The 25,900-nt window shown below is 40.2% G+C and overlaps 1 protein-coding gene across 2 annotated transcripts in view; it reads right to left on the bottom strand.

The window, feature by feature from the left end:
• nova2 (NOVA alternative splicing regulator 2) overlaps positions 1-22,333 on the bottom strand; it is an 83,380-nt gene extending 61,047 nt beyond the window's left edge. The window contains exons 1-2 of one of the 2 annotated variants that reach the window (XM_029447013.1): positions 21,150-22,333; positions 18,433-18,501 (exon numbers count right to left, since the gene is read on the bottom strand). In XM_029447013.1, coding sequence (XP_029302873.1) covers positions 18,433-18,501; positions 21,150-21,306 — 226 coding nt within the window. In that variant the 5' untranslated portion in view covers positions 21,307-22,333. The remainder of the gene's footprint in view (positions 1-18,432; positions 18,502-21,149) is intronic. The other variant, XM_029447015.1, reaches the window with a different exon arrangement.
• Between the last annotated feature and the right edge of the window lie 3,567 nt (positions 22,334-25,900).

The raw sequence follows: 25,900 nt of genomic DNA, 5'->3' as shown, positions 1-25,900 counted from the left end.
AATTATTCAATAAATAGGTTCACTTTTATCTTATCGCTTTCTCTAGTTCTTCCTCTCCAACACATATTTCACAGGCAGGTTTGGTGATGTCATCCTGCATCATTAAAACTACAGGGACCCACGAGGAAGATCACATACTGACAGTTTGCTTATCTAAATGCACATTATGAGTTTATTTTGAAGGTCATTGCAGGCTCAAAGAATGAATTGATCGTGCAAGTGGACCTCATACTGTCAAACCCCAGGTTAGTAAATTTGAGAGTGTTCTGGATGTCAGCTGAAATCACCAAAATGACGAGCGCTAACAAAAACCTCCAGTGACTCTATTTGCATATGACTTGAGAGCAACCTTAATTATAGGTGCGTCGACTGACATGTTCCTGTTAATATTTGTCACTTTGGTAATTTGCCAGACTCTCACTAGAATAGAAAACAAACAGTTTCAGTGCTTTTGTGCTTCAGTTTTTGATAAAAACAATTTTTAAATAAATTATGCACTGAAGGAGAATAAACCAAAAGGTCAATTTTTTTTATCATCTGGGGCTCATGTGGAGCGGGGACACTTTCAGCTTCTTCACTCAGCGACATGTTGACCTGAAGCAAGACTGGGACTGAATCTGCGACCTTTGGGTTGTCGCCTGCTGCGTCTTTGACAAGGCAATAGAGAGAGAGAGAAACTGACTGACGCTCACAGGCCACTGCTCTCCTCTCCCTCCCACTGCCCCTTTCAGGAAGAACCACTGACCCGCCGGTCGGGACAGAATCACATACAATAACAGAGATATGAAAGCGGTGTGTGAGACGTGCATTTGTGTGTACGTGTGCGTGCGGGACAAGGTAGATAAGAACAAAATCCGTCCCATTCTCAATGAGACGTGCCTTTGTTACTATGGTGATGATATCAACTAAAGCGTAGCACCACCTCACACTCGGTTCCTATTGTCTTCTTCTTTAAAGGGCTGTTTCACCTAAATACCCCCGTTTAACAAGAGAGTTTGCTTTTCAAACTGTCAATCAGTCAGTCGCCAAGTTGCCCGAAAACTGATGCAAATAAACACAGTTTATTAGTATCGTATATGTGCATAAATTAATATGAACGGTTCAATCCACCCAAACCGCAGAGACACAAATATAAGTCTTTAGTGTTTGGAGCTGCAAAACTAAATTCCATTCATCTGTATTGTTAGTACAATTTAGGATCTATATTTATTTTTGAAATATGTTTAAAAGCTTGACTCATCAAACCAAAACTATCTGCATGGCAAAAATATAGATGTAAATCAGCAAAAAATATATTTTGTGTCAATCTGTTTGATTGGCTCTTTAAAGGCCTTAAATATTTTTTGGTTTATCATTATTTTTATCACTATGTAGCTATTTTGAAATAAATCCCACTTTAGAATTTAATTTAATTGTGATTTATTGTATCATGAAAAACTGATTTGACTCTTTAAATAAAGAGTTTATGAGGACTCATAACCATCATCTTCTCAGCAATAATATAGAGAAAAGGGTTCCAGTAAGAAAAGTAGATTTAATTATTTTGTATAATCCATAAAGAAACTCTACAAAGTCTATCTAATAACTATGCTTTACACATAGTTTCTAACAAGGTTTTGCAGGGTTACGTCTCTTTAAACTGCCACTGATTTAATGTTTCTTCATCTTCCCTCCCGAGCAGCATTCTTCATATTTGATAATCCAGGACACAGACCCTCAGGAGGCAGATTAAAATAGGATTATTATTACAGGGGCACACTTTCTCACAAGGGCGAGGCACCTTGTAACACGTCTGTTCTCTGTCTGAAACCCAGGCGAACAACTGGAGACACCGAACTAGAAAAGAAAATACACATGCGTGCAAAAAATACTGCTTTGCTTGTGATGTGGACAGACCATGTGTAAGCAGATGGAAGATTCATGATCCCATATGGTTACACAGAGTATTATTAAATGCCTTTTAATAGCTATAACTCCCATTAAATCCCTTAAACATTTGTGTTGTAGCAAAACAACAGTGGAACAGAGGTGTTTGTGACACCTCACTATAAATACATTCTATTAGTACAAGACCCTGCACACCCACACAGGCGTTTACAGTGACTCTGGCTAACCAGGCCTCTGCTCAGGTTGATAATCGCTTGGCAAAGAGATGCTGGGAGTTTGTTTTGGCCTGTAAAGTCTGTACACCTACAAGAATCATTAAAGACGACCAACTCAAGACTGTTGAAGGATTGCACTGTTGGCCATTATAGGGTTAAAAACACGGTGAATTGATCATTTAACACTTTGTTTAATTGAACGACTGATTTTTTAATTTAATTTAATTTAATTTAATTGTTAATCTAAATTTCCCGGTTGTAATTATGATTTGCATGTTGGACGTCACTTACAAGTCGGACCTTGTGAGTCAATGCTGCATGAATGTAGTGTAGGAATAAGGAATAGCTGCGATCGAGCAGCTTATTGATGTGGTGTGTTCACAATGGTACACTACTTTCTTGTACACTGACTCAATTACAGTACAATTATTAGTATTTCACATTAAAACACACAAATAAACAACTTGTCTTAATGTTGTGCAACAATTTCCCAGACTTACATGAGGTGTTTCTCTCAAATACTAAAGATCTCATCTCAGGAAACTCTTTCTCCATCTCTACCAAACTTTTGTGCTTTGTGTAAAAGGATTGTACAATATTATTCTGAGTGTAAAATGTGGGAGGGCTCTGTTCTCATCTCTGAGTGTTCAGCTAAGTCAAAGCATGAGCACACAGACAGGAAACCTGACACTCCCCTGCCCTTCCTCAGCTCTGCTAGTGATGAAGTACAAACTGCAGTGAGCTCAGACATAGATGTAAGGGAGAGAAAAATCCCCTTTATTTTCCTCCTGTAAATGAAGGTTCAGCCTGCCTCGTGTGTTAATCAGAATTCCCTAATGTGCAGTAAAAAGCGGGGTGTTTTTAGTAAGTTTGATTCAATGTTGGTGTTAAATGAAATGCTCTTCCCTTCGGACTTCAGACTAACTGGAGCTCCAACTGGAGGTTTCCAAAATAAAATCCCCCACTGATCTTTTTCTCAATCGTCTGTCTTCTTCTTTCTCTTTAGTGCCTACCATCCTACTTTCTATCATCTATCTGCTGCTTCCTTCTCTCCTTCATCTCCTGACAGTAGTTTTAGTACTATAAATGTTTCTCAGAAGAGGTATAAATAAATCAGATTACTTATTGAACCTGTGTGCAAAGCGTGCATTAACTAAAAAACAAATGTGAAAAAATGAAGGTCTGATCGCAATACCAAACAAAAGCAGCACAGCGATAAAAGATTATCTAACTAACTTTAACTTTAGCTAGAAGCAAGATTTGTTACAACCTCTTGTTTCTATTGTAATTTAAGGATGTTTGTTGAATGTTCTTCGCCTTTTTTTGTAAAGTTAATTTCAGTTTGTTTCCTGCACACCTTGTGTTTTGGATGGACGTGGCAGATTGTGGGGAACTGACCGCTTCAAATCAAACATTTCAGATCATGGCTCCTCATCCCCAGGTGCGAGCATGGCGAATAATTTACTATTGTCTGTTTGTTATTTTAATTTTTGTCAAACTGGCGGTCGTTAATTAGCTGCATAGTGACAACAACGATGCGACTTTGTTGTGCCGATTGAGTTCTTGCTCTCTCTGATATTAACAAAGCTCACACATTGTTTTTAAGCTTGAAGAAATGTCACATGGTTGTGGCCTAAAACTGTCAGTCTTCTGTCTTCTCCTTGTTACCTTTCTCCTCTCCTCTCCACCTCCTCCTCCTCTTTTATTTATTCTCCCCTCTTTTACTCCATCCTTTCCTTTCTTTTCCTTTCATATCCTCCTCTTGCCTCCTCTCCCCTCAATCCCAGCTCCTTTCCATTTTTTCCTCTCCTCTCCTCTCCTCTCCTCTCCTCTCCTCCTCTCCTCTCCTCTCCTCTCCTCTCCTCTCCTCTCCTCTCCTCTCCTCTCCTCCTCTCCTCTGTGTGCTGCAGTGACCCACTTTGAGTATGAAGCCTTGGACTGACCTGCTTTTGATAGAGGCTATAGCTAATTATAACCAGCCTGTATTAATAAGGCAGGGGAATTGGTAAATACGAAACACACGTCTGCAGTGAAAAACAGATAGAAGCATGCACACTCACAAACACCCCCTCCACAAACAGACTGTTTCTGACGTCTGATAAACAAGCCCACACCTTGGCAACATGACTCATCATGTATATAAAAGGATGTAATGAGTGACTCATGTTCATCACTTGTATCTGTTGTCCACTTGTACATGTTACCATGGCAAATATATAAAAATATCTTTATATGCAGCAAAGATCCTCAAACTAAATATCCACAATTCAAATTACACTAAAAAAGAAACTTTATTTAAAAAAAAAGATCATATAACTTAAGGCCCTGTCACACATATCCGTATGGCAGAAACGTATGCCGGCGTATTTGAGTCCAACTTTTCATCGGATTGGAAAAGTGAACGTATATAGATAGGCATGTCTAACCTATTGACAGTGCATCACTTACTTATACAAAATGTATCAGATGAATGCATAACATATACAGAAATATGACTTATACAAAATATCAGCAACACGCTGGTTTATATAAGGTAAGGTATAAGTAGTATTCATTAAGAGCTCACTGTGTTACGCTGGTGTACGTAGATATAAGGTAAGGTATAAGTAGTATTCATTAAGAGCTCACTGTGTTACGCTGGTGTACGTAGATATAAGGTAAGGTATAAGTAGTATTCATTAAGAGCTCACTGTGTTACGCTGGTGTACGTTGATATAAGGTAAGGTATAAGTAGTGTTCATTAAGAGCTCACTGTGTTACGCTGGTGTACGTAGATATAAGGTAAGGTATAAGTAGTATTCATTAAGAGCTCACTGTGTTACGCTGGTGTACGTAGATATAAGGTAAGGTATAAGTAGTGTTCATTAAGAGCTCACTGTGTTACGCTGGTGTACGTAGATATAAGGTAAGGTATAAGTAGTATTCATTAAGAGCTCACTGTGTTACGCTGGTGTACGTTGATATAAGGTAAGGTATAAGTAGTATTCATTAAGAGCTCACTGTGTTACGCTGGTGTACGTTGATATAAGGTAAGGTATAAGTAGTGTTCATTAAGAGCTCACTGTGTTACGCTGGTGTACGTTGATATAAGGTAAGGTATAAGTAGTATTCATTAAGAGCTCACTGTGTTACTCTGGTGTACGTTGATATAAGGTAAGGTATAAGTAGTATTCATTAAGAGCTCACTGTGTTACGCTGGTGTACGTTGATATAAGGTAAGGTATAAGTAGTATTCATTAAGAGCTCACTGTGTTACTCTGGTGTACGTAGATATAAGGTAAGGTATAAGTAGTATTCATTAAGAGCTCACTGTGTTACTCTGGTGTACGTTGATATAAGGTAAGGTATAAGTAGTATTCATTAAGAGCTCACTGTGTTACTCTGGTGTACGTAGATATAAGGTAAGGTATAAGTAGTATTCATTAAGAGCTCACTGTGTTACGCTGGTGTACGTAGATATAAGGTAAGGTATAAGTAGTATTCGTTAAGAGCTCACTGTGTTACGCTGGTGTACGTTGATATAAGGTAAGGTATAAGTAGTATTCATTAAGAGCTCACTGTGTTACTCTGGTGTACGTTGATATAAGGTAAGGTATAAGTAGTATTCATTAAGAGCTCACTGTGTTACGCTGGTGTACGTAGATATAAGGTAAGGTATAAGTAGTATTCATTAAGAGCTCACTGTGTTACGCTGGTGTACGTTGATATAAGGTAAGGTATAAGTAGTATTCATTAAGAGCTCACTGTGTTACGCTGGTGTACGTTGATATAAGGTAAGGTATAAGTAGTATTCATTAAGAGCTCACTGTGTTACGCTGGTGTACGTTGATATAAGGTAAGGTATAAGTAGTATTCATTAAGAGCTCACTGTGTTACTCTGGTGTACGTAGATATAAGGTAAGGTATAAGTAGTATTCATTAAGAGCTCACTGTGTTACGTTGGTGTACGTAGATATAAGGTAAGGTATAAGTAGTGTTCATTAAGAGCTCACTGTGTTACGCTGGTGTACGTAGATATAAGGTAAGGTATAAGTAGTATTCATTAAGAGCTCACTGTGTTACGCTGGTGTACGTAGATATAAGGTAAGGTATAAGTAGTGTTCATTAAGAGCTCACTGTGTTACGCTGGTGTACGTTGATATAAGGTAAGGTATAAGTAGTGTTCATTAAGAGCTCACTGTGTTACGCTGGTGTACGTTGATATAAGGTAAGGTATAAGTAGTATTCATTAAGAGCTCACTGTGTTACGCTGGTGTACGTAGATATAAGGTAAGGTATAAGTAGTATTCATTAAGAGCTCACTGTGTTACGCTGGTGTACGTTGATATAAGGTAAGGTATAAGTAGTGTTCATTAAGAGCTCACTGTGTTACGCTGGTGTACGTAGATATAAGGTAAGGTATAAGTAGTATTCATTAAGAGCTCACTGTGTTACGCTGGTGTACGTTGATATAAGGTAAGGTATAAGTAGTATTCATTAAGAGCTCACTGTGTTACGCTGGTGTACGTTGATATAAGGTAAGGTATAAGTAGTATTCATTAAGAGCTCACTGTGTTACTCTGGTGTACGTAGATATAAGGTAAGGTATAAGTAGTATTCATTAAGAGCTCACTGTGTTACTCTGGTGTACGTTGATATAAGGTAAGGTATAAGTAGTATTCATTAAGAGCTCACTGTGTTACTCTGGTGTACGTAGATATAAGGTAAGGTATAAGTAGTATTCATTAAGAGCTCACTGTGTTACGCTGGTGTACGTAGATATAAGGTAAGGTATAAGTAGTATTCGTTAAGAGCTCACTGTGTTACGCTGGTGTACGTTGATATAAGGTAAGGTATAAGTAGTATTCATTAAGAGCTCACTGTGTTACTCTGGTGTACGTTGATATAAGGTAAGGTATAAGTAGTATTCATTAAGAGCTCACTGTGTTACGCTGGTGTACGTAGATATAAGGTAAGGTATAAGTAGTATTCATTAAGAGCTCACTGTGTTACGCTGGTGTACGTTGATATAAGGTAAGGTATAAGTAGTATTCATTAAGAGCTCACTGTGTTACGCTGGTGTACGTTGATATAAGGTAAGGTATAAGTAGTATTCATTAAGAGCTCACTGTGTTACGCTGGTGTACGTTGATATAAGGTAAGGTATAAGTAGTATTCATTAAGAGCTCACTGTGTTACTCTGGTGTACGTAGATATAAGGTAAGGTATAAGTAGTATTCATTAAGAGCTCACTGTGTTACGTTGGTGTACGTAGATATAAGGTAAGGTATAAGTAGTGTTCATTAAGAGCTCACTGTGTTACTCTGGTGTACGTTGATATAAGGTAAGGTATAAGTAGTGTTCATTAAGAGCTCACTGTGTTACGCTGGTGTACGTTGATATAAGGTAAGGTATAAGTAGTGTTCATTAAGAGCTCACTGTGTTACGCTGGTGTACGTTGATATAAGGTAAGGTATAAGTAGTATTCATTAAGAGCACGCTGTGTTACGCTGGTGTACGTAGATATAAGGTAAGGTATAAGTAGTATTCATTAAGAGCACGCTGTGTTACGCTGGTGTACGTTGATATAAGGTAAGGTATAAGTAGTATTCATTAAGAGCTCACTGTGTTACTCTGGTGTACGTTGATATAAGGTAAGGTATAAGTAGTATTCATTAAGAGCTCACTGTGTTACGCTGGTGTACGTAGATATAAGATAAGGTATAAGTAGTATTCGTTAAGAGCTCACTGTGTTACGCTGGTGTACGTAGATATAAGGTAAGGTATAAGTAGTGTTCATTAAGAGCTCACTGTGTTACTCTGGTGTACGTAGATATAAGGTAAGGTATAAGTAGTATTCATTAAGAGCTCACTGTGTTACGCTGGTGTACGTTGATATAAGGTAAGGTATAAGTAGTATTCATTAAGAGCTCACTGTGTTACGCTGGTGTACGTAGATATAAGGTAAGGTATAAGTAGTATTCATTAAGAGCTCACTGTGTTACGCTGGTGTACGTAGATATAAGGTAAGGTATAAGTAGTATTCATTAAGAGCTCACTGTGTTACGCTGGTGTATGTTGATATAAGGTAAGGTGTAAGTAGTATTCATTAAGAGCTCACTGTGTTACGCTGGTGTACGTAGATATAAGGTAAGGTATAAGTAGTATTCGTTAAGAGCTCACTGTGTTACGCTGGTGTACGTTGATATAAGGTAAGGTATAAGTAGTGTTCATCAAGAGCTCACTGTGTTACGCTGGTGTACGTAGATATAAGATAAGGTATAAGTAGTATTCGTTAAGAGCTCACTGTGTTACGCTGGTGTACGTAGATATAAGGTAAGGTATAAGTAGTGTTCATTAAGAGCTCACTGTGTTACGCTGGTGTACGTTGATATAAGGTAAGGTATAAGTAGTATTCATTAAGAGCTCACTGTGTTACGCTGGTGTACGTTGTTGAACGCTGATGTTTTGAGCATGTTCAAAATTACCGGACGTACCCGACGTGTGATTCATAAGATATGCAGACGTTACGTTAGACATACGTGAATACGGAATACGGAGGTGAATACTTACCTACGTAAATATAGTACGTAAATACCTACGTGAATATTTACCTATGTAAATATAGTACGTAAATACCTACGTGAATAACGTGACTACGTTAGAGGTACGTCGGCTGACGGTGAACCCTACAGCCAGTTTATTGATAACGAGTGGATACTCTATTCCTACCCTATGTTAAGATTATGCCTGACGACGGAGTAACGTATTAAACGTGTTTCTACAGTACAGCTAGCGTTCAGCATGTTAGCCGTTCTCCATCATCAGCATGACGTGAACCAGATGGCACTTTTCCAGCTCCGTTGTCCGGACGTTCTGATACGTTTTAAATAAGTAAGTGATACGCTATCAATGTTTGCCATACGTATAATAATTTGTTATGTATTCGTTATGTATACGTCAGCTACAACACCGCTGTGGGAAAGTTGGACGTATTTGGACTCTGAACTTTGAGCTACTTTTCATATACGCCGGCATACGGAACTGTGTGTTCGGTGTATCGTCTGCGTCCTTCGAACGATCACAACTTACCCTTAATTTATATCAACCTATTGCAGATATTTCGTATACGCCAGCATACGTTTCTGTCATACGGATATGTGTGACAGGGACCTTTACATCCTATGAACCTGTGCATAGTGTAAAAGAAATGACTGCATCTTTAATCTTTTACATGTTGTTTATCGATAATGTTTTGGCAACACTGATGTGCTATATGTCTCTAAATGTCAGTTTTCCACACTAGGAAGCCGTAGAAAATACAAACATATTATTAAACTAATCATCCGGTGTCAAGTTTGTTAACACTGTTATGTAACACAGATTGCATTACATTTTGGAGGTTTAATAACTGCCATGACTCAATATTCATAAATCTGAACTTCTAGATATAAAAAAAGAACTTGATAACTGTGCTGAACTATCTGCCTCTTCCTCCCACACCGCACCATGCCTAATGATACTGTTTGCAGAGAAGTTTTATCAACATTCCTCCAGTTTTATCTGCTCTTTTTAAAGATCTTTTTGGTTTCAAAGTACAAGCTCTTTGGTGGCAACATCAAAGAGCATCCTGTACATCCAAGACACATTAGCAGACAATTGAGTCGGCTCTGTACTTAAGGATGTAGGGTTTTGACTCTGTGTGCATCTTATGAAGCAGTTTGATAAAAATGCTTCATAAATCAATGAGATTTATATTTTCACCAAATGTGAGTTTTGGGCAAAGTTTGTAGCTCGATGCTGAAATACTGCAAATTCTGAGTGAAAAAAGGCTTTTGTGATAAAAAAAGAGTTCATAAATTAAACAAAAGGGATGCTGAGTGGTTAGCTTTTGTACTTTTTGTAAATTAGAATTGCATTCGGGAAGGAAGCTGCATACTTATTTCAGACATGTTGTACCCAATTGTAACCTCATCAACTTCACTGTGGAGAACAAAAAGGTAAATCCTAATTTTGTGAAATTATCCTGCCACTCATGTGTCGTGTCATCCTGATCCAGAGTGAACCCCCGCACATGTAGAGCACAGTTTGGTTACATTTTTACCACAGTTTTAGAAAAGCCAAGCCGCATTTATCTACCTATCACAGTTGCAAATTCTAATTATGTGTAATTATGCTTCCTTCAGTGTGTCATCCCACGTCCCAGGTGTGCAGGTGATACTCATGCATGCCAATCTAACCAAGCATAATAAGCAACCGGAGGCTCTGCTTGCCACGTCTGACCCATCAGAGTCAACACTAACCTCAAAATACGATAGAGGTCACGTAACGCTCGCCCACACCATATTCCCTCTCACAGCCTAGCAAATTAAAACGTTATGGTAAAAAACAAACTTCTCCACTTGTGGGCGTTTTGAGCAAATTGTCTAAAGGTTGACCTGAAATAAAAAATAATTTGGTAAAAAAAGAAGATTAACAGAAAAACTTCTGGTGAAAGTAAAATTCAGTTTTACAAGAATCCAGCAGCAAATGCTAACTGATAAAATGATCAAATGAGCCGCCTGAGTGGAGATATGACAGAGATATACCCTAAACATGAAAGTCAAACAGGTCCACTAGGGATGTAAAGGTTACACACTGTTAGAGGCAGTGTGTTGAGAGAGCCTGATGTCTTCGCATCATGTCAGACTCAATGTTCTCTGCTACTATTTTCCGCACTTGTTGACATGAAGCATCTTTAGAAATCCAGCGTCTCAGCCTCCCGTGTGCGGAGCCTCTCTCACGCTGACAACATAATGAGCATGTAAAGTATCAGTCCAAGTAAGAACTAGAAAAACACCATAATTACAGTTGTGGTGATTGTTACTGATTACGTCTTCATCAGAAAGTATGGAGGGAGTATTATGTGGGGTACCTAGAACGATGCAAGACATTTAAGGATACAACAATGACCTTAATGTCATATAGAAAGCAGCAGGCAACTGCACGAGCTATGTGTTAGTTCAGGAGTTAAGGCCTTGGTATGGGTCAAACAAATGTTTGTTGAATTGTCAACCAAAAGTGACGGCTATGTCCGTCAACTTGTGTAACTTTCTGAAAAAGTTAATCAAACAGCCACGTAATGCAGCAATTAGCTAAGTGTGCACTTTTGGGAGGGTTTTTCTCAAGAGGACGAGTTTTACTTTTTTGCTTTCGTATCATTAAAATATTGATCAGGAATAATCTCCCAGATGATATTAGGCAAGACAAGACTCTGTTAAATCAGAGCAAGTAACTCTATTTTAAACTAATTTTTAAAATGTATCTTTTAAATAGCCTTTAATTAAACTGGATGGTTGGGTTTTGTTCTTATCTTCCGTATCTCTTGTCTGTACTTTCATACTTTTTAATTGTAAGTCTTATATCTTTATTGTATTTTTTACATTTTGTAAAGCACTTTGAACTGTTGCAGCATAAACAATGTGTTAACAAATAGAACTACCTTGCCTTGTGTTTATATCAATTAAAATAAAAAGATTATGAAAAAACATTTGGGCTAAAAAATAGAGGGATTACAACTTCAAACCACTAAATACAGAGCAGTTAATAGTTTGTGTGCGCGCATGTGTATGTGTGTGTGTGTGTGTGTGTGTGTGTGTGTGTGAGTGTGTGTGTGTGTGTGTGTGTGTGTGTGTGTGTGTGTGCACATGTATTATTTTATTTTTAACAAATGGTGCGTTTTGGGGGAAAAGAATGACGCGATGTCCACAACAAGGGACATGTTATAAAAAAGTAATCACAATAATCAGACTTGCATCCCAATTACTTAAATAATGTAAAAAACACATAACAATTATAAAACCTTTTTTCTTCCGGGTCTTATGAGAGTATTAAAGTAAAATATAATCAGACCTAAAACGTATAAGATTATTTATATGATATTTGTCTAAATGCCTGCAGGAAAGTTGTTCACATTGCTCTTTAAAAAAAATTGAATAAACATTTATTCAGCGATTCATTAGATTTTAAACTTTACAAATCTGGGTATTTTTTACCAACTTGAAACCAAACCGGCTGTCAGAAGTGTGTGTGTGTGTGTGTGTGTGTGTGTGTGTGTGTGTGTGTGTGTGTGTGTGTGTGTGTGTGTGTGTGAATATGGTGTGTCTGCAGCTGTGTAACTACAGGGTTCCCCGCTGGTTGCTGTGATGAGGGTCTTTGTTTTTACTACTCTAAGAAACACTCTCGCATTCACAAAGTTGGGTTTCCATCTCTTTAGAGGACATTACATTGATTTAACATCATACTCACCATAACCACTACTTTCCTAACCCTAACCCTAACCTCTTAACCCTAAATTGTAATGATTTACGTTATGGGCATTTTGTCCCCAAAAACAAAATGACTCGCCACAATGTGATTAATATACGCCCACACAACACACACACACGCACGCACACGCACACGCACACACACACACAGGAAATGTGTTTGATGCTCTGTGGGTCAAGAAAGGGGGATTTGGGATCGGAGTGTGGTGGGTTCTGAGACTTAGAGGTCGTTCACAGTAAATAATAAATGGTCCACCACAACGACATAACTGGATGAGTAAACAGTCCAATCTGTTGCTAAGGCCCCTGCGGACCAGCCAGGCCAAGAATAGGCTCTCAATGCTGGGGGATTGGAGGCTCAAATCCTGGGATCTGGTGTCCACGGGCCTCCAGGGGAGGGGGGGGTAGGGTAACAAATCGTTTCTCATGTTCTGTTACTTTTCCTCACACGCTTCACTCTGACAAACATACCTGAAGAAATAGAGGATATGCTCTGAGTTCGCTGAGTTGTAATGAGTACATTACAGTCACTTTTGTATCACTTGATTCGAGGCTCATAAGTATCTGGTTTGAAGTTGAAATCTGAAAAGATATCTAGAGATTGAATGTAGCTGATTCAAAGTTACACATTTGTTAAACGCACATTAAAGCTAACGGTGGGTGTTCAGTTGCTCTCGGAAAGTGTTTGGGACTTGTATTTGTTTCACAGTTCACATAGTGTGTCAGAACGTTGTAGGTTTATGTTTAGTTGTTGATAGTTCCCTGTGTCACAGAGACTAAATTCCTCTGAAGTTATTGAAGGGAATTGTCTCTTGGGAGGAATACTTCTCTCCGTCACGGATGCAAAGGCTGGCAGCTTCCAATTTGAATGTTCAGTAATAATTATGTAAATACCATACTTGATATCAATTAACCATCCAACCAACCAATACTTTTTAGTAGTAAGGTTTTGTGCAACATATCTAACCAACATTGGTCTTTTATTAAATCAGATAACAACCTGTTATCTCTCTGAATACGATGTTGCTTTTGTCTATGAAGCATTCATAGGAACACAATAAAATGTATCCTGGTATTTTATCATTTCATGATGGTCTAAATACTCTTTTAGAAACGTTTCCACCATGACGAGACTGCAATCCGGGGAAATCCCTGAAAACTTAAATAGGACATTGACATAGATCAGCTCTAAATATGGCCAATCAGATGTTTGATTCCAAAATGTGTCTTTACAAACTAAAATGGGTCAAATGTACCCAAGCGGTCCTGCCCAGAATCTTGTGCAGCTTTGTGTAGAAATGTTAGATGTGAGTCCCACATTAGGTGGAGGGGTGGGGGGTCTGAAGTGTAGTAGTGTGAACACAGCCTGATGAACGGGGGCTCCGGTATGGAGGCTCTGAGCTCTGGGGACTTGGAAAATATTCATCTCCCCTAAGCAGGGAGTAAGGGGGGAGAGGCTTTGTCTAACACACCCCCTCCAGTCCTCTGCTCTTTTGTTGGGAGGTAGCATTCACACACACACAAACATGTAAAGCTCTCCAGCAGAGAGGCTTTGACCAGCTGTCTTCGATCTGAAAGATGGCAGTCGTCACTCATAAACATAGAAGAGCTCGCAAAATGAAACGTCTCTATCTTTATCGTTCTCTTCTGAGATTTGAAATTTTCGTCCGTGACTTTCATCACGCAGAAGGAGCTTTTATTTCTTGCCAGCAGTCGCCGTAAAGACCTTAACACTCTTGTGACCCTTTGAATAATCAAATATTTGGAGAAGAAATGAGAAAAGGAGTCTAATTTATAGACACAGCTCCGGCCCAATAACTGGAGTGACGTCTGAGGGATTTAACTCCTAACTGCTACATATCTACATTTTGAAGCTAGTATCACCAAATCACAAAGGAGTGTGATCTTTTTTTCTCTTAACGGTATCAAGATGACTCCAGCAGCATATAATACTGCGTTTTGTTTCCGTGCGAGAGGCTGTTTATAAAATGGAGGGCATTTAAATTGAAAAATGAAGCACAACTCTTTATAAAGAAAAATTAAGAAAAAATAACAAGCGTCACAAAAATCTACATAAATTGTGGAACTCTAAAATATGTCAGCTAAAAAAAATGTTTGGATTTAAACCGGGTCACCTAACAATGGCAGAACTTTGGAAGAAAATTGAGTAGAAAAAAGATATGAAGTGCTCAGTAACATACCTCCATCTATATATCATAAAAAGAAACCTGACGGAGTAATCTGAAACAACATCTTGATACAGAAATTCAGTCTGAATAGAGGTTAAGGGATAACGAATAAAATTCCTCCATACTGAAACGATCCCTATCATCAGGGCGTCTGCGTAGAAATCGAAGCAGACACGGTGGCTATGCTAACAAAGATAACTAAAGCAGTCGCCTCCTTTCTCTCGCTTCAGTGTGTGTGTGTGTGTGTGTGTGTGTATATATATGTGTGTGTTTGTGTGAAAACCAGTGTGTATTGTTCATGGACCAAGGCTATTTCAGAGCAGGGGGCCCTTCCAGTAGTGCTCGCTGCATCGGCCCTTTCATCGCTCCCTTATCCATATTCATCACCACCCGGCTCTCCTAACCTATCAGCAACCAGATAGCTGTGACCGGCGTCTCGCTCCACCAATCGCACGCCTCCCTTTGTGGAAACATTCCCACCTCTCAGCGCCTTCACCCCACCCTGTATAATGGCTTCTTTTCTTTTTTTACTTTGACGCAGTGGCTTAAAAAAAAAAAAAGGAAGAAGACGGGGTGGAGTAGGGGATTCGCAGCTACCACTGGCAGAGTCCTGCCGACCGCGGCTGCGAATCGATCGACAGCCTTGGAAGCGGTTGCCGAGCGAGCGTCGTCAATGGCAGCCCGCGATTGATGAAGGGGGTGGGTGGAGGACGAAACGATGGGAGGACGAGGATGAAGGAGGACAGGAGGAGGAGGAGGGTGCAGTCGTGACGGTTTAAACTAGAGCATGATTAGTATGGACGAGGAGGAGAGGAAGATGGAGAGAACTGAAGAGGACGAGAGGAGAGGGCTCGAGCTCGCGAGTGAACGAAACAGGCGTGTCGCAGAGGAGAACGCCGTGTTTTGCAAGATACCGAGGATAAAGCCCGAGTGGGAGCCCGAAACCCTCACTTTGCCTTTTATAAAAATACTGCTCCACATTCAGTCTATGAAAAATGCAATTCTGCATATTTTGTCAAAAAACATCTCAACACTTTCACTTAAATAATCTGAATATTTCTATGTATTCTGGATCACACCGTTAGTCGTATTCAGGACCGAACCCCCTCGGCCTGGCGTTTATTTTCGAGTGATCAAAGCCAAATATGGGGCTTCTTCCTCCTCAGCCCGGACAGCCGATCAATGCGAGGAAGGCAGCTCTCCTTTGTATGGACGTCCCGAAAAAAGGTGCTCCACTCAGCTCCGGGAGCGACAGAAAACACTTGGATCAATAGCATCAAAGGCCCCGTCTCATACAGTCGAGGCTCACTACACAGCAGGCACGTGTGCATGTGTTGAGATAGTGCGTGCATGTGCGTCCATCTGCAGCACAATACATCACTTACACACCCCTTTGTCTCTCTCATTAAACTTCAGCTTTGCTTTTAGCAACTTCTGTCAGACAAAGAACACGAAGAAAACTACACAACACGCGCATAAATCTTCTGGCGTACATCGAGTCCCCTAATGTCACTTGGCAAGGACATTTCAAGCCCCCCCCTTCTCCTTCCTAACACTTGCCAGTCCATCCATTTACTAAATGAATGTATTACATCTTACAGACAGGAGAGAGGAGACTATAATATAAAGTGATGAAAGGACTAAAAGGTCTGTACGTCCTAGTCAGCAAACTTTTCCCTGACTGTTAAACCTGTAGGCGCCCCCACTCGCATGTTCACTTTCTGACCACTTACATGAAGATTGGTAAAAAAAAACAACAACATACAATTTATTTTGTTTGTGCTTATATAAGACCTCTTAATGGCTTATACAAGCAGTTTTCTTTCCCTGAAAGCTGAATTTATTTTAAATGGACTGGATCTGAATCATTTCCATTAGACTGAGCTGCTGTGAGGTATTAAAGTATCAGTATTGGTTATAGTCCACTAAGCAAATATCAGTTTGTAGTGTCAGTGCAACGTTTTAGCCTCCCATCGATTGTTTTTCACCAAGAAGAGACTAAAATGTGCTATGAAAATAATGAATTATTATCATTTAAGAATGATAATTGGCTTAGAAATGCATTACAAAATATTGCAAAGCAAGCACTGCAAAACAGACCTTATATATCACTGTTCCTGCCTCCAGTGCACTACACTTAAAAGAAGAAAATAGCTATACATATATATATATATATATATACATATATACATATACAGTATATTTATTTATATATATATATATATATATATATATGTATATATATATTTATTTATATATATGTATATATATATTTATTTATTTATATATATATATATACTGTATATAGTATCTATTTCATAAAAGACCCATGGCAAAAGGTTAAGTGAAGATCCATGCTTTAACCTTTTAACATGTGTTTGTCAAAAATACTGTAACTCTAGTTTAACTGCTGACGTATCTCTGCACTGAAGACATTAATGTACTTTTTGTGTAAAAGTATCATTCTTGACAACAAAACAAAAGTGTGTCTTATTTCCTCCTTGTGTTCAGTAGCCTTGGATATCTTAATATCGTGAATCCTTTTAACCACTTGATACTCAACACCAGCACTATGGCTGTAAACTCTCCTGAAGGCTCAATGATATTCAGATTTCCATACCAAATATGCTACTTTACAGGAAAAGATTACATTCTTTATAAATAAATGTAGTGTTGGTTCAAAATGTAAAGGTCTACATAAAACACTCTGGACTCTGATTGGCCAACAGCAGCAGATCCTTGAATTATGAAATGACTGAAAGATCTTTAGTCATTTAGCCAATCATGATCAAGTCTGGCTTTGAAAATGATCCAAGTTTAAACCTCTGAAACTAAATAAAATATTAATAATGAGCTCATTAAACATCTCTGATCATATATGTACATGATTAGAGAGAAATCAGAATTCCTTTAATGTGGGGGGGTGGGACCCTGCTGGGTCGGGGTGAGGGGAGCCGCCGAGATAAGAATAGGGTTTGGGTTGGTGGATTAGAGGGCTGGTGGGGGTGCAGCTACTGCAGCTACTCATTGATCTTTTCATCTTTAAGACCTTCAGCTTTTATGAGATGTAGCTGTGATTTATGACCCTCGGGGTTATGGTGTTCTCATGCCGTCTTGTCCCTCTACTGTCCGACAGCTGACCAGCTCCTCCTCTCTAATGTCGCTTCCCTTTTTCCTCGCACAAACACACGCGCGTTTGGATAAACCCTGGTCACAAACCAGCCGGCAGCAGAATATTTCTGATTTAAAAGGTGTCTTCTTTCTGTTAAAGCTCAACACATTAAGTTTCAACTACCTGTTAAAAAGGGAAAAGGTTAAAACTACAGTCATCCAACATTTACTCAACAGCAGCTGCGCGGCGCGTACTGCAGCCATCACATTCACATATTAGAGAACAATCAGGGAAATAACATTTCGACAGTACATCAGCAGTTATAAACCACAAAGCTATGATGATATGGCTGGCATGAGGTCAAAGGTCATCAGAACTCATCTGAACAGCAATGTTGTGTATCATGACAAAAGAAACACTGAATTTGTATAAAAAGCATGAAAATGGATGTTATGGAACTGATAACATATAATATAAACAATATCAGCATGCATTATCCTGGATCATGAGTAGAATATGAGGGTGTTACGTGTTACTTTAAATCCTATTTAAATGTCAGGCAGCATTTAGACCTTGTCATTGAACTGCCCTAAGATTTTGATTTCACTCTGCAGGATTTGACCTTCAAGAACAAAGCATGTACGTGTTGTTGTCACTGCTGAACCAGTCCTGCATTGAAGAAGGTTACAGTAAAGATTTTCCTTTAAAAACAGGTAGAAGATCAAAAGCAAAGTCTCTCTTACCATGAGTCTCAGTTTCTTGTTGAGGGAATACAATGCCTTCAGTTTCAAAAAGGGGCTGCAGGAAGGCCACTACAGAGAGAGGAAGCACAGGGGTGGGGGGTGCGTGGTGTAAGCTAATCATACAGAGAAACAACCATTGTTATGATCTCTTAGCAGCACTTTGACTTCTATAACTTTAAAACTGCATTGCAGCTTAAAAACTGAAATACAAAAACATACTCTCAGTGAAAATATATACGGCTGTGCTTTTTTTCTGTCTCTTATTATTAGTAAAAAATCTAATTTGGCTAATCTTATCTGTGTCATCTGATTGACCCGAGCTGTCAATAGCAGTCACAACAGACTCAAGCTCAAATGTAATTGGAACAAAGAGACTTTTTTTATTTTTAAAGCAGAACTGAACTGTCAGTGCAAATGTTCACAAAAGATCTGCAACCAAGCTCTGATTCCTCTTTGCTGATTATCTTAAGGGGCTGTGTAGTGAAGTGTGTGTGGAAGCGACTTGTTCATTTGCAACCAAATGTCATCCGATCATCAGCCTGATGCTGCCGACTGAGGGAGTGTTGACCGTGCGGCATCGTGGCCGTCCTCTCTGCCTGAGTAAAAGCCTGGTCGGCCGTGCTCCTCATCATCATCATCCCAACCTTTTCATTTGTGTAAATGGACGCTGTTGTGCAGGCAGAAGGATGGTCCCCTGGGGGCTTTTTTACATACAGCGTGGAGGAGACTTTAGTGCTGCGAGTGCATCGATCTGCAGTTAAACAGCGCAGACTAACCTGCAGCTCACTCCTCCTCTGCCGGACACTCTCTCTCTCTCTAATTATTACTTCTGAGGATGGCTCTCATGTATTTTTAAACTGTGAACACATTAATGTCCTGTCCTTTTCTGTCGTTGCTGAAAAGGGGCAGGTTACCCAACAATCTACAAAAAGATACAAGCGTAATAATCCTCAGGACTCTCTAAAGTCATACTTAAGACTAGTTTTTTTTTGTTTTCATTGTGCCACCTGTCATTGTGGGGACAAGCCACTCAAGCTCGATGGGTCTGTTAAGATTTGTATCCAGAAAACATTAGATTAAACATCCCACCTGCTTGCATTAAATTAGTAGATCATCCAAAATGTAGAGCTTTCTGAGGGAAGTCTTGTGGCTATTTCAACATAAGTGATCAATCAGGCCACTAATGACACCTCAGTGGTGAATATCAGATGTCATCCAGTCATGTTGAACACCTTAAATGATGGAGGTTCTTTAACCTGCAGAAAAACCTCTGATTATTTGTATATTTTATTTATCAATAGATTAAATTAATTTAAATTAATATCAGATTGTATTAATAATTCAACAGGCATTTATCATTAGACTTTAAGTGTACACTAACATTAAACTAATTTCATTACAGTAATCTGTGTTTCAGTGGAGAGTTTCAATGTCCCATTAAGCTCTCAACATTGACAGGAAGAATAATTAGGGCAAACATTTTTTTACATGAAAATAGTCTAATTTAAAAACATAATTGAACATTACTAGAACCAGAATCCTAAAATTCTAAATCTTAATGACCATCTAATTTCAAATGTAACTTTAAAGGTTGGCACCTCTGTCACTTTATATTGGAATATTCTGACACATTTCTCTTTGACTCTTAAAGGAACAGGCGCACATAATAATATTATTACATGTTCACATCGACAGTCTGCACTAAAAGGCTGGGTCGTGAAAAATCTACAAATTGTAATTAGAATATTTCGGTGTTGTGTAAATAACACATTTACGTGTAGTGTATGTCACAATGTCCATGATGGGGTGTATGGTCAGGATAGGCCACTGATGGTTGTAATGCCGGGTGATGGGAATGCTTGGCGCATGACAGCATGTAAACAAAAACCAAATATGGTGATTACCATGGCGACATATCCATATTTCATCCAACCAGAGAATAATGAAGAAACATGATTTGGAAAATGTACAGAGAAAAAAAAAATCTCCCTTCCAGCTGCAGGTTATTAAAATCAGGACAGCAAAGCATGATCAAAATATACACAGGCACAGACATGCTGCAATAACACAGAAACACTGTCGCATTCTGAGCTGCTCTGGATTCCCCTTCTTCTTTTTGGCTCGCCACGGGCCTGCTGTTAATGTGAGTCCGTTTGTTTATCCGCTTGTGTAATTGTACACAAAGCAGCGATGGGGGCTGATGTGTGAGATTATCACAAGGTCATCCGTCGGCGGGATGAGAGCCTGCGATCACGCACCAGCCTGATCTGGCTTTCACTTGTTTACATCCTTATTTTGGCTCCAGCATGGCCGCTGTGGCTGCGCGTAAATTTTAAAACGCAATAAAAAACATCAAATTCGACTGATCTAAAGAAGCTAAAACAGTCAGTATGTGAGCAAGAGCAACCGGCGGCTTCCCTCCAAATCCCCCCTCGGTCCCTCTCATTGTTTCCTTTCCACCGAAAGTGGCGGCCCATCATTATTTTAATGCTGATGGAAAATGACTGTCGCTCATTAGAAAGCGGATAAATCTTAGCTTTTTATATGTATCACTGTATATGTAATTGCATCACAAATCTATGAATCTGAGCTGTAGAATGCCACTATGTACTTCAAGAGTCAGATCAACCTGCTCTCCTTTCTCTCTGCCTGCCTCAAGACGAAGCAACATACACCAAAACCCGAACAGCTCCCCGCATCCCAATCGGTGTCCTTACCTCCTGTGTTTGTGCGTTTGGTGCTGCTGGCCTCCGTCGGAGTCTCCAGGGGTCTTTTACGTGAGTCCGGGGGATCGGACTCCATGTGTGGTTGTTGATTGTGATGGTGAGGATTTGAAAAAATCCCGTTTTGCTGTACTGCTCCGCCGGCCATCATTTTCGAGCTTGCTCTTGGATGCTTGGGCTGCGTTTGCGTTTAAATCCCCCTTTTTTCCGTTTTTTTACGCAGCGTAGCCGTACAGATGAGTCCTTGGAGAAGGCGAAAGCGATTTGGGAATTGGAAAATACGCCTGTTTTTTACGGACGGGAAAGATTAGCTGCGCGTTTCTCCGTGGTGCGCCGTGCGTACCGAGATGCTGCGCAGGGACAGAGAGAAAGAAACGCTGGAGCGGCGGATGATTGAGTCAGAGGGGGGAAAAAATCCGGAACCTCTGCAGATGGAGAATGATCTAGGCTACTGAAAACGTGCAAATAGAGCGTCAATCTTCCATCAACCTTCTGATATGTGGGCTAGGATATGTGTGTCATTCCGCTGCAACCAGATAAAAGAGCGTACTCATGTCAGGCAGTGCAGGATGGTGGCGCTCCTCTGCAACAGCCGGCGAAACGGAACAATAAATAAAACTAAACTAAACTAAAAACAATAGCGAAAAACAAAGAGGCGGAATCAGCCGAAGAAAGAAGAAAGACAGAAACGGTCGGTGAAGCAATAATAGTACAAAAAAATCCGATGCGCTATTATAATTTCTTTCTTCTTATCCTGTCCTGGCTCCGATCATGAAGACACCCAGGGGTGACGGGGTGGGTGAAGAGGGTCCGGAGACGCGGAGTTGGAGGAACACACAGAGAAAGAGGCGAGTTTTTTTTTTTCCTGCTCGTTCTCTCGGTGAAGATGCTGCAGTCTTGCGTTCAGAGCATCCCTTCTCTGACTGGCTGCTAGAGGGAGCGCAGGGGAGCGGCTGACGTCACAGGGCCTTGCGATGCCTTCAGGGACATTCGGTAAAATCAACTTTACCAGACGTTTATGTAAAAGTGCGACTTGTCAGTGCGTTGTAATGTTTTTTACCCTTTTAAAATCTCAAATGACTTACGCTTATGCAAAGTTACTCCCAGAAATGTATTGTCTAGTTTTAGTTTCTTTTTGTTTACAAGATCGAGCTATTGTGGTGAAGGCCTCAACATTGTGGCCACAATATTCTGCAGGTTTTCATGCAAAGAATGTGCACAGAAGTATAATCAAAGTGTATTAAAACAAATAAAACATTGACGAGTCTTACCAAGTCGACATCAAGTAAACAATTCATCTCTTGAGCTCAGTTTAAACATGAAATCACGGCCTTGCTATGTTGCAGTTGCTCACATGCGAAACGAAAGCGAGAATTTCGACGTCAAGTGAAGGCATCATGAGAGAGAAAGCGAGAAAGGAGAGGGAGAGAGAGACGCCTCATTCGAGACACGATTGGCCGAGGCTGCATTTCTCCGGTAAAACGAAAAGGACACAGATATATTCGCCCGGCGGTGTCACATGACGGAAGGGAAAGGATGCGGCGGCGGGTTTTTACTCCGTTACTGTCCCGGCAAATGCAATTATGGCTGAGCGGGAGCCTGAAGGTCCCTGTTCGGCTGTTTGAAGGTCTGTAGCGCTGCCTGTCAGCAGGCCAAGGGAGCCTCCAACTCACCTGGAGATCTGCAGGAGCTCGCCCACTGTGTTCTGGCATGAATTGAAATACTAGAAATCTGAATTAAACGTGTGACAGTTGAAAGAGGGTGTTTTTATTAAAGTGAAAAAAGGCACAAATTAGTAGCATTTAAAAATATATAATACCATTTTTTGCTTATATATTTGTAATTATTTGCCTCATTGTGATCACCACAATCTCAAATTTGGCAGATTTTTGTTTCCAAAGCACCTCATGACCCTTAGGCCAGACTGCAGGCCTGTTCAGCCTCTACCTGCACCACACATACACACACAAAAAAAATGACATGTTTGGTAGTTTTGCATGACCATAATGCAGTGCTGACACTGAAAACAGCCCTATAATAGAGGAAACATGAAACCTGAGCACCCGGCCTGTCTCACCTGTCCCCTCAGCCCCTGTGTGACCCACCTGTGTGTGCTGCGTCTGACATCTCTGCGTCGCTCTGCCTGGATGTGAAGAGGGATCCTCCAGCACTGTGAGCTGTCTGAGAGAGCTATACCCGCCTCAGTCTTTCTCTCTCTCTCTCTCTCTCACACACACACACACACACACACACACACACACTCACACATTTGGCATATTCTCACACACGCTCCGAGAGACACGCAAATACCTTCTACTCCCTCTCTCCTCCTCTGTCCAGTGCCGTACAGATGCGGTGCGCCCTCATTCCCTCCTGTAGATTGTAGTCAAGGTGACATTGTGCTGCATGTGCACATGCACACGCACACGCACACACACACACAAGCACACACGCACACACACACAGTCGCCCAGAGCAGCTTTCTCACACTATTTCACATCGCCATGAGAAATGCACCGGTGAGCCAGTCTCCTGCTCTGGAAATACGTGGCAAATCTGAGGCAGATGGATCCCAGGCTGCAGTCTGAAACAGATTCTGCACCACAAATAGCGGGCGCTGCTCAGAGGGACAAAAGGCCTGGACGCCGGCACCTAATTGCATGAGCTACGCACAGTCTGTAGAGTGTAGTTTCAGTTGGACACATGCATTTATGCATTTGGAGGGGAGACTAAATCTATTGGAAGCTGAACTGCGAGGGTCCCACACTGTAAGACCGTCCAAGCTGCTGCTGCAGCATATGGAAAAAGTGAAGTAGCCCCATAAGCAGTAAAGCACACAGACGAGCAGCATTCTTGAGTTTTTATTAGGCTGGGGCTGTGAGCAGATGTTGGTGAGATGGTTTTTCAGAAATTTGTTTCCGCAAACTCCCGTTCAGCTTTGGACAATGACCCTAAACACTTAAAGCAGCTTTCAGAGCGGCCACAAGTCATCCAGCACTTCATGTGCAATTTGGAAGAAGCACGGTTGAATACTAACTCAGTTTTTCCCACTATGTCGTAATCTGAATGCAAAAGCTTTAGTTTAACCAACAGCAACTGTTATTCAGAGTTTCACTCTCATGGCATCACTTAGGAAGAGGTGATTTTCCAGTGATGGATATTTCATTTTGGAACCAAAGTCTGGAATTCCCACTTATGAAAAAAATGCTTTTTGGTAGTGAATCAAAAGCAAAAAGGAAGAAGAACTGAGACACGAGCCAGCTGGGGCGTCAACAGTTCTTACATTTGACACAAAATGAGATAAACATTTAAGCAAACATTCCATCATTTCGTCAGTATAGCTCGGCAATAAATAAAACAAAACACCAAACATTTCTTACTATTAATTTACCCTCCAATAATTCAAATAAAGTCTTGTGAAATGAGTTTTCTCTAAGAACAAAGTCCTCCTCAGCAGGAGTGACCTGTTCTTCCTGCAGGGTTGAGTATTGTACTACAGTATTCTGTGTGTTTATAACACTAGGTCAAGGCTGCAGCTAAATGGATGTTCAGGATGTAAAATCTGCTGTGTTGCTCACAGATGCTGGGCCTCTGCTGCCACCTGGTGGTAGCCTGCTAGAAGAGCAGCACACAGTCTTTAATCATTTACTACAATTACTGTTCTCCAGTTATTATCATCTTTTTAATTTTGACTGATGTACCTGACTGTTTTTCTCATTCATGTATTCCTACATGGGCAAATAAGACAGTTGTAGCAGAAGGGGGGGGGGGGGAACGGAATGGCCCTTTTCAACCTTGACAGGAAAGGAAGGTGGGGAGGGTGAGGAGATAAATGAGACACACCTGTGAGCTGGGGGAAGGGGAAACAAACTAACAAAGCAAGCATAGAGGAGAACAGAAAGAGGAGATCACTAAAAGTTTAATCCAGTTTCTGGACATCTTTCAACAAACAGTGAAATGAAAGTAAACGGAGTGGCAGTTGACTTGTTCCACGAATCGAATGGATTTCTCTGACAGCTTTGGGCAACAACTGGAAATGTGCTGATCCCTGGAGCGGGTGTGGATCAATCTTGCTCAGCTACCTCTTTGGCTCGGATGCAGCTTTGTTGGTCCAACACAATTTAAGATAAGACTCCTGCAACTCTCCAGGCTTGTCCTATATCCTCCTGCATCAGGTTAATGCATTACCCCTCATCGTATACCCTCGCTGGACATTATAGCCCCCCCTCTCTTAAAAACCACACACACACACACACACACACACACACACACACACACAGGTTTTGGCATGTATACTGCAGATGTCCATAACAAATTGACTCGGCATGACTCATTTTTTGTAGGCTTCATTCTTCATCCTGAATTTCCCTCGGGATAAATAAAGTATCTATCTATCTATCTTCTACGTACCTTTTACACAATTAAAGTTTACTAGATTCTTTGTAAATTCATTTGTATGTATTCTTTATCAGAAAGGACAAGTCCAAATTTCTTACATTGCAATCATATAAGTGTATATAAATTATAGGGACCAAAAACTCTAACTGTCACTATGTGAATGTTTTTATCTGATATCAGATTGTTATATTCTTAAAATGAAATATCAGCCTTGGCCTCAAAAATTGAGTACACGTTGGCATCATAACGATCACCTCATTTCTGAAACGTTCCATCACCTACAACACAACTTGAAGCTCATTGGTCATGTTTTGCCTACAGTGTATGTGAAGGACTTTTCTCCTCCC

The sequence above is a fragment of the Cottoperca gobio genome, chromosome 13 (assembly GCF_900634415.1).
Source record: "Cottoperca gobio chromosome 13, fCotGob3.1, whole genome shotgun sequence".
Taxonomy (NCBI): Eukaryota; Metazoa; Chordata; class Actinopteri; order Perciformes; family Bovichtidae; genus Cottoperca; species Cottoperca gobio.
The sequence above is the reverse complement of the archived record's forward strand: the minus strand, read 5'-3'. Positions and strand labels throughout refer to the sequence as shown.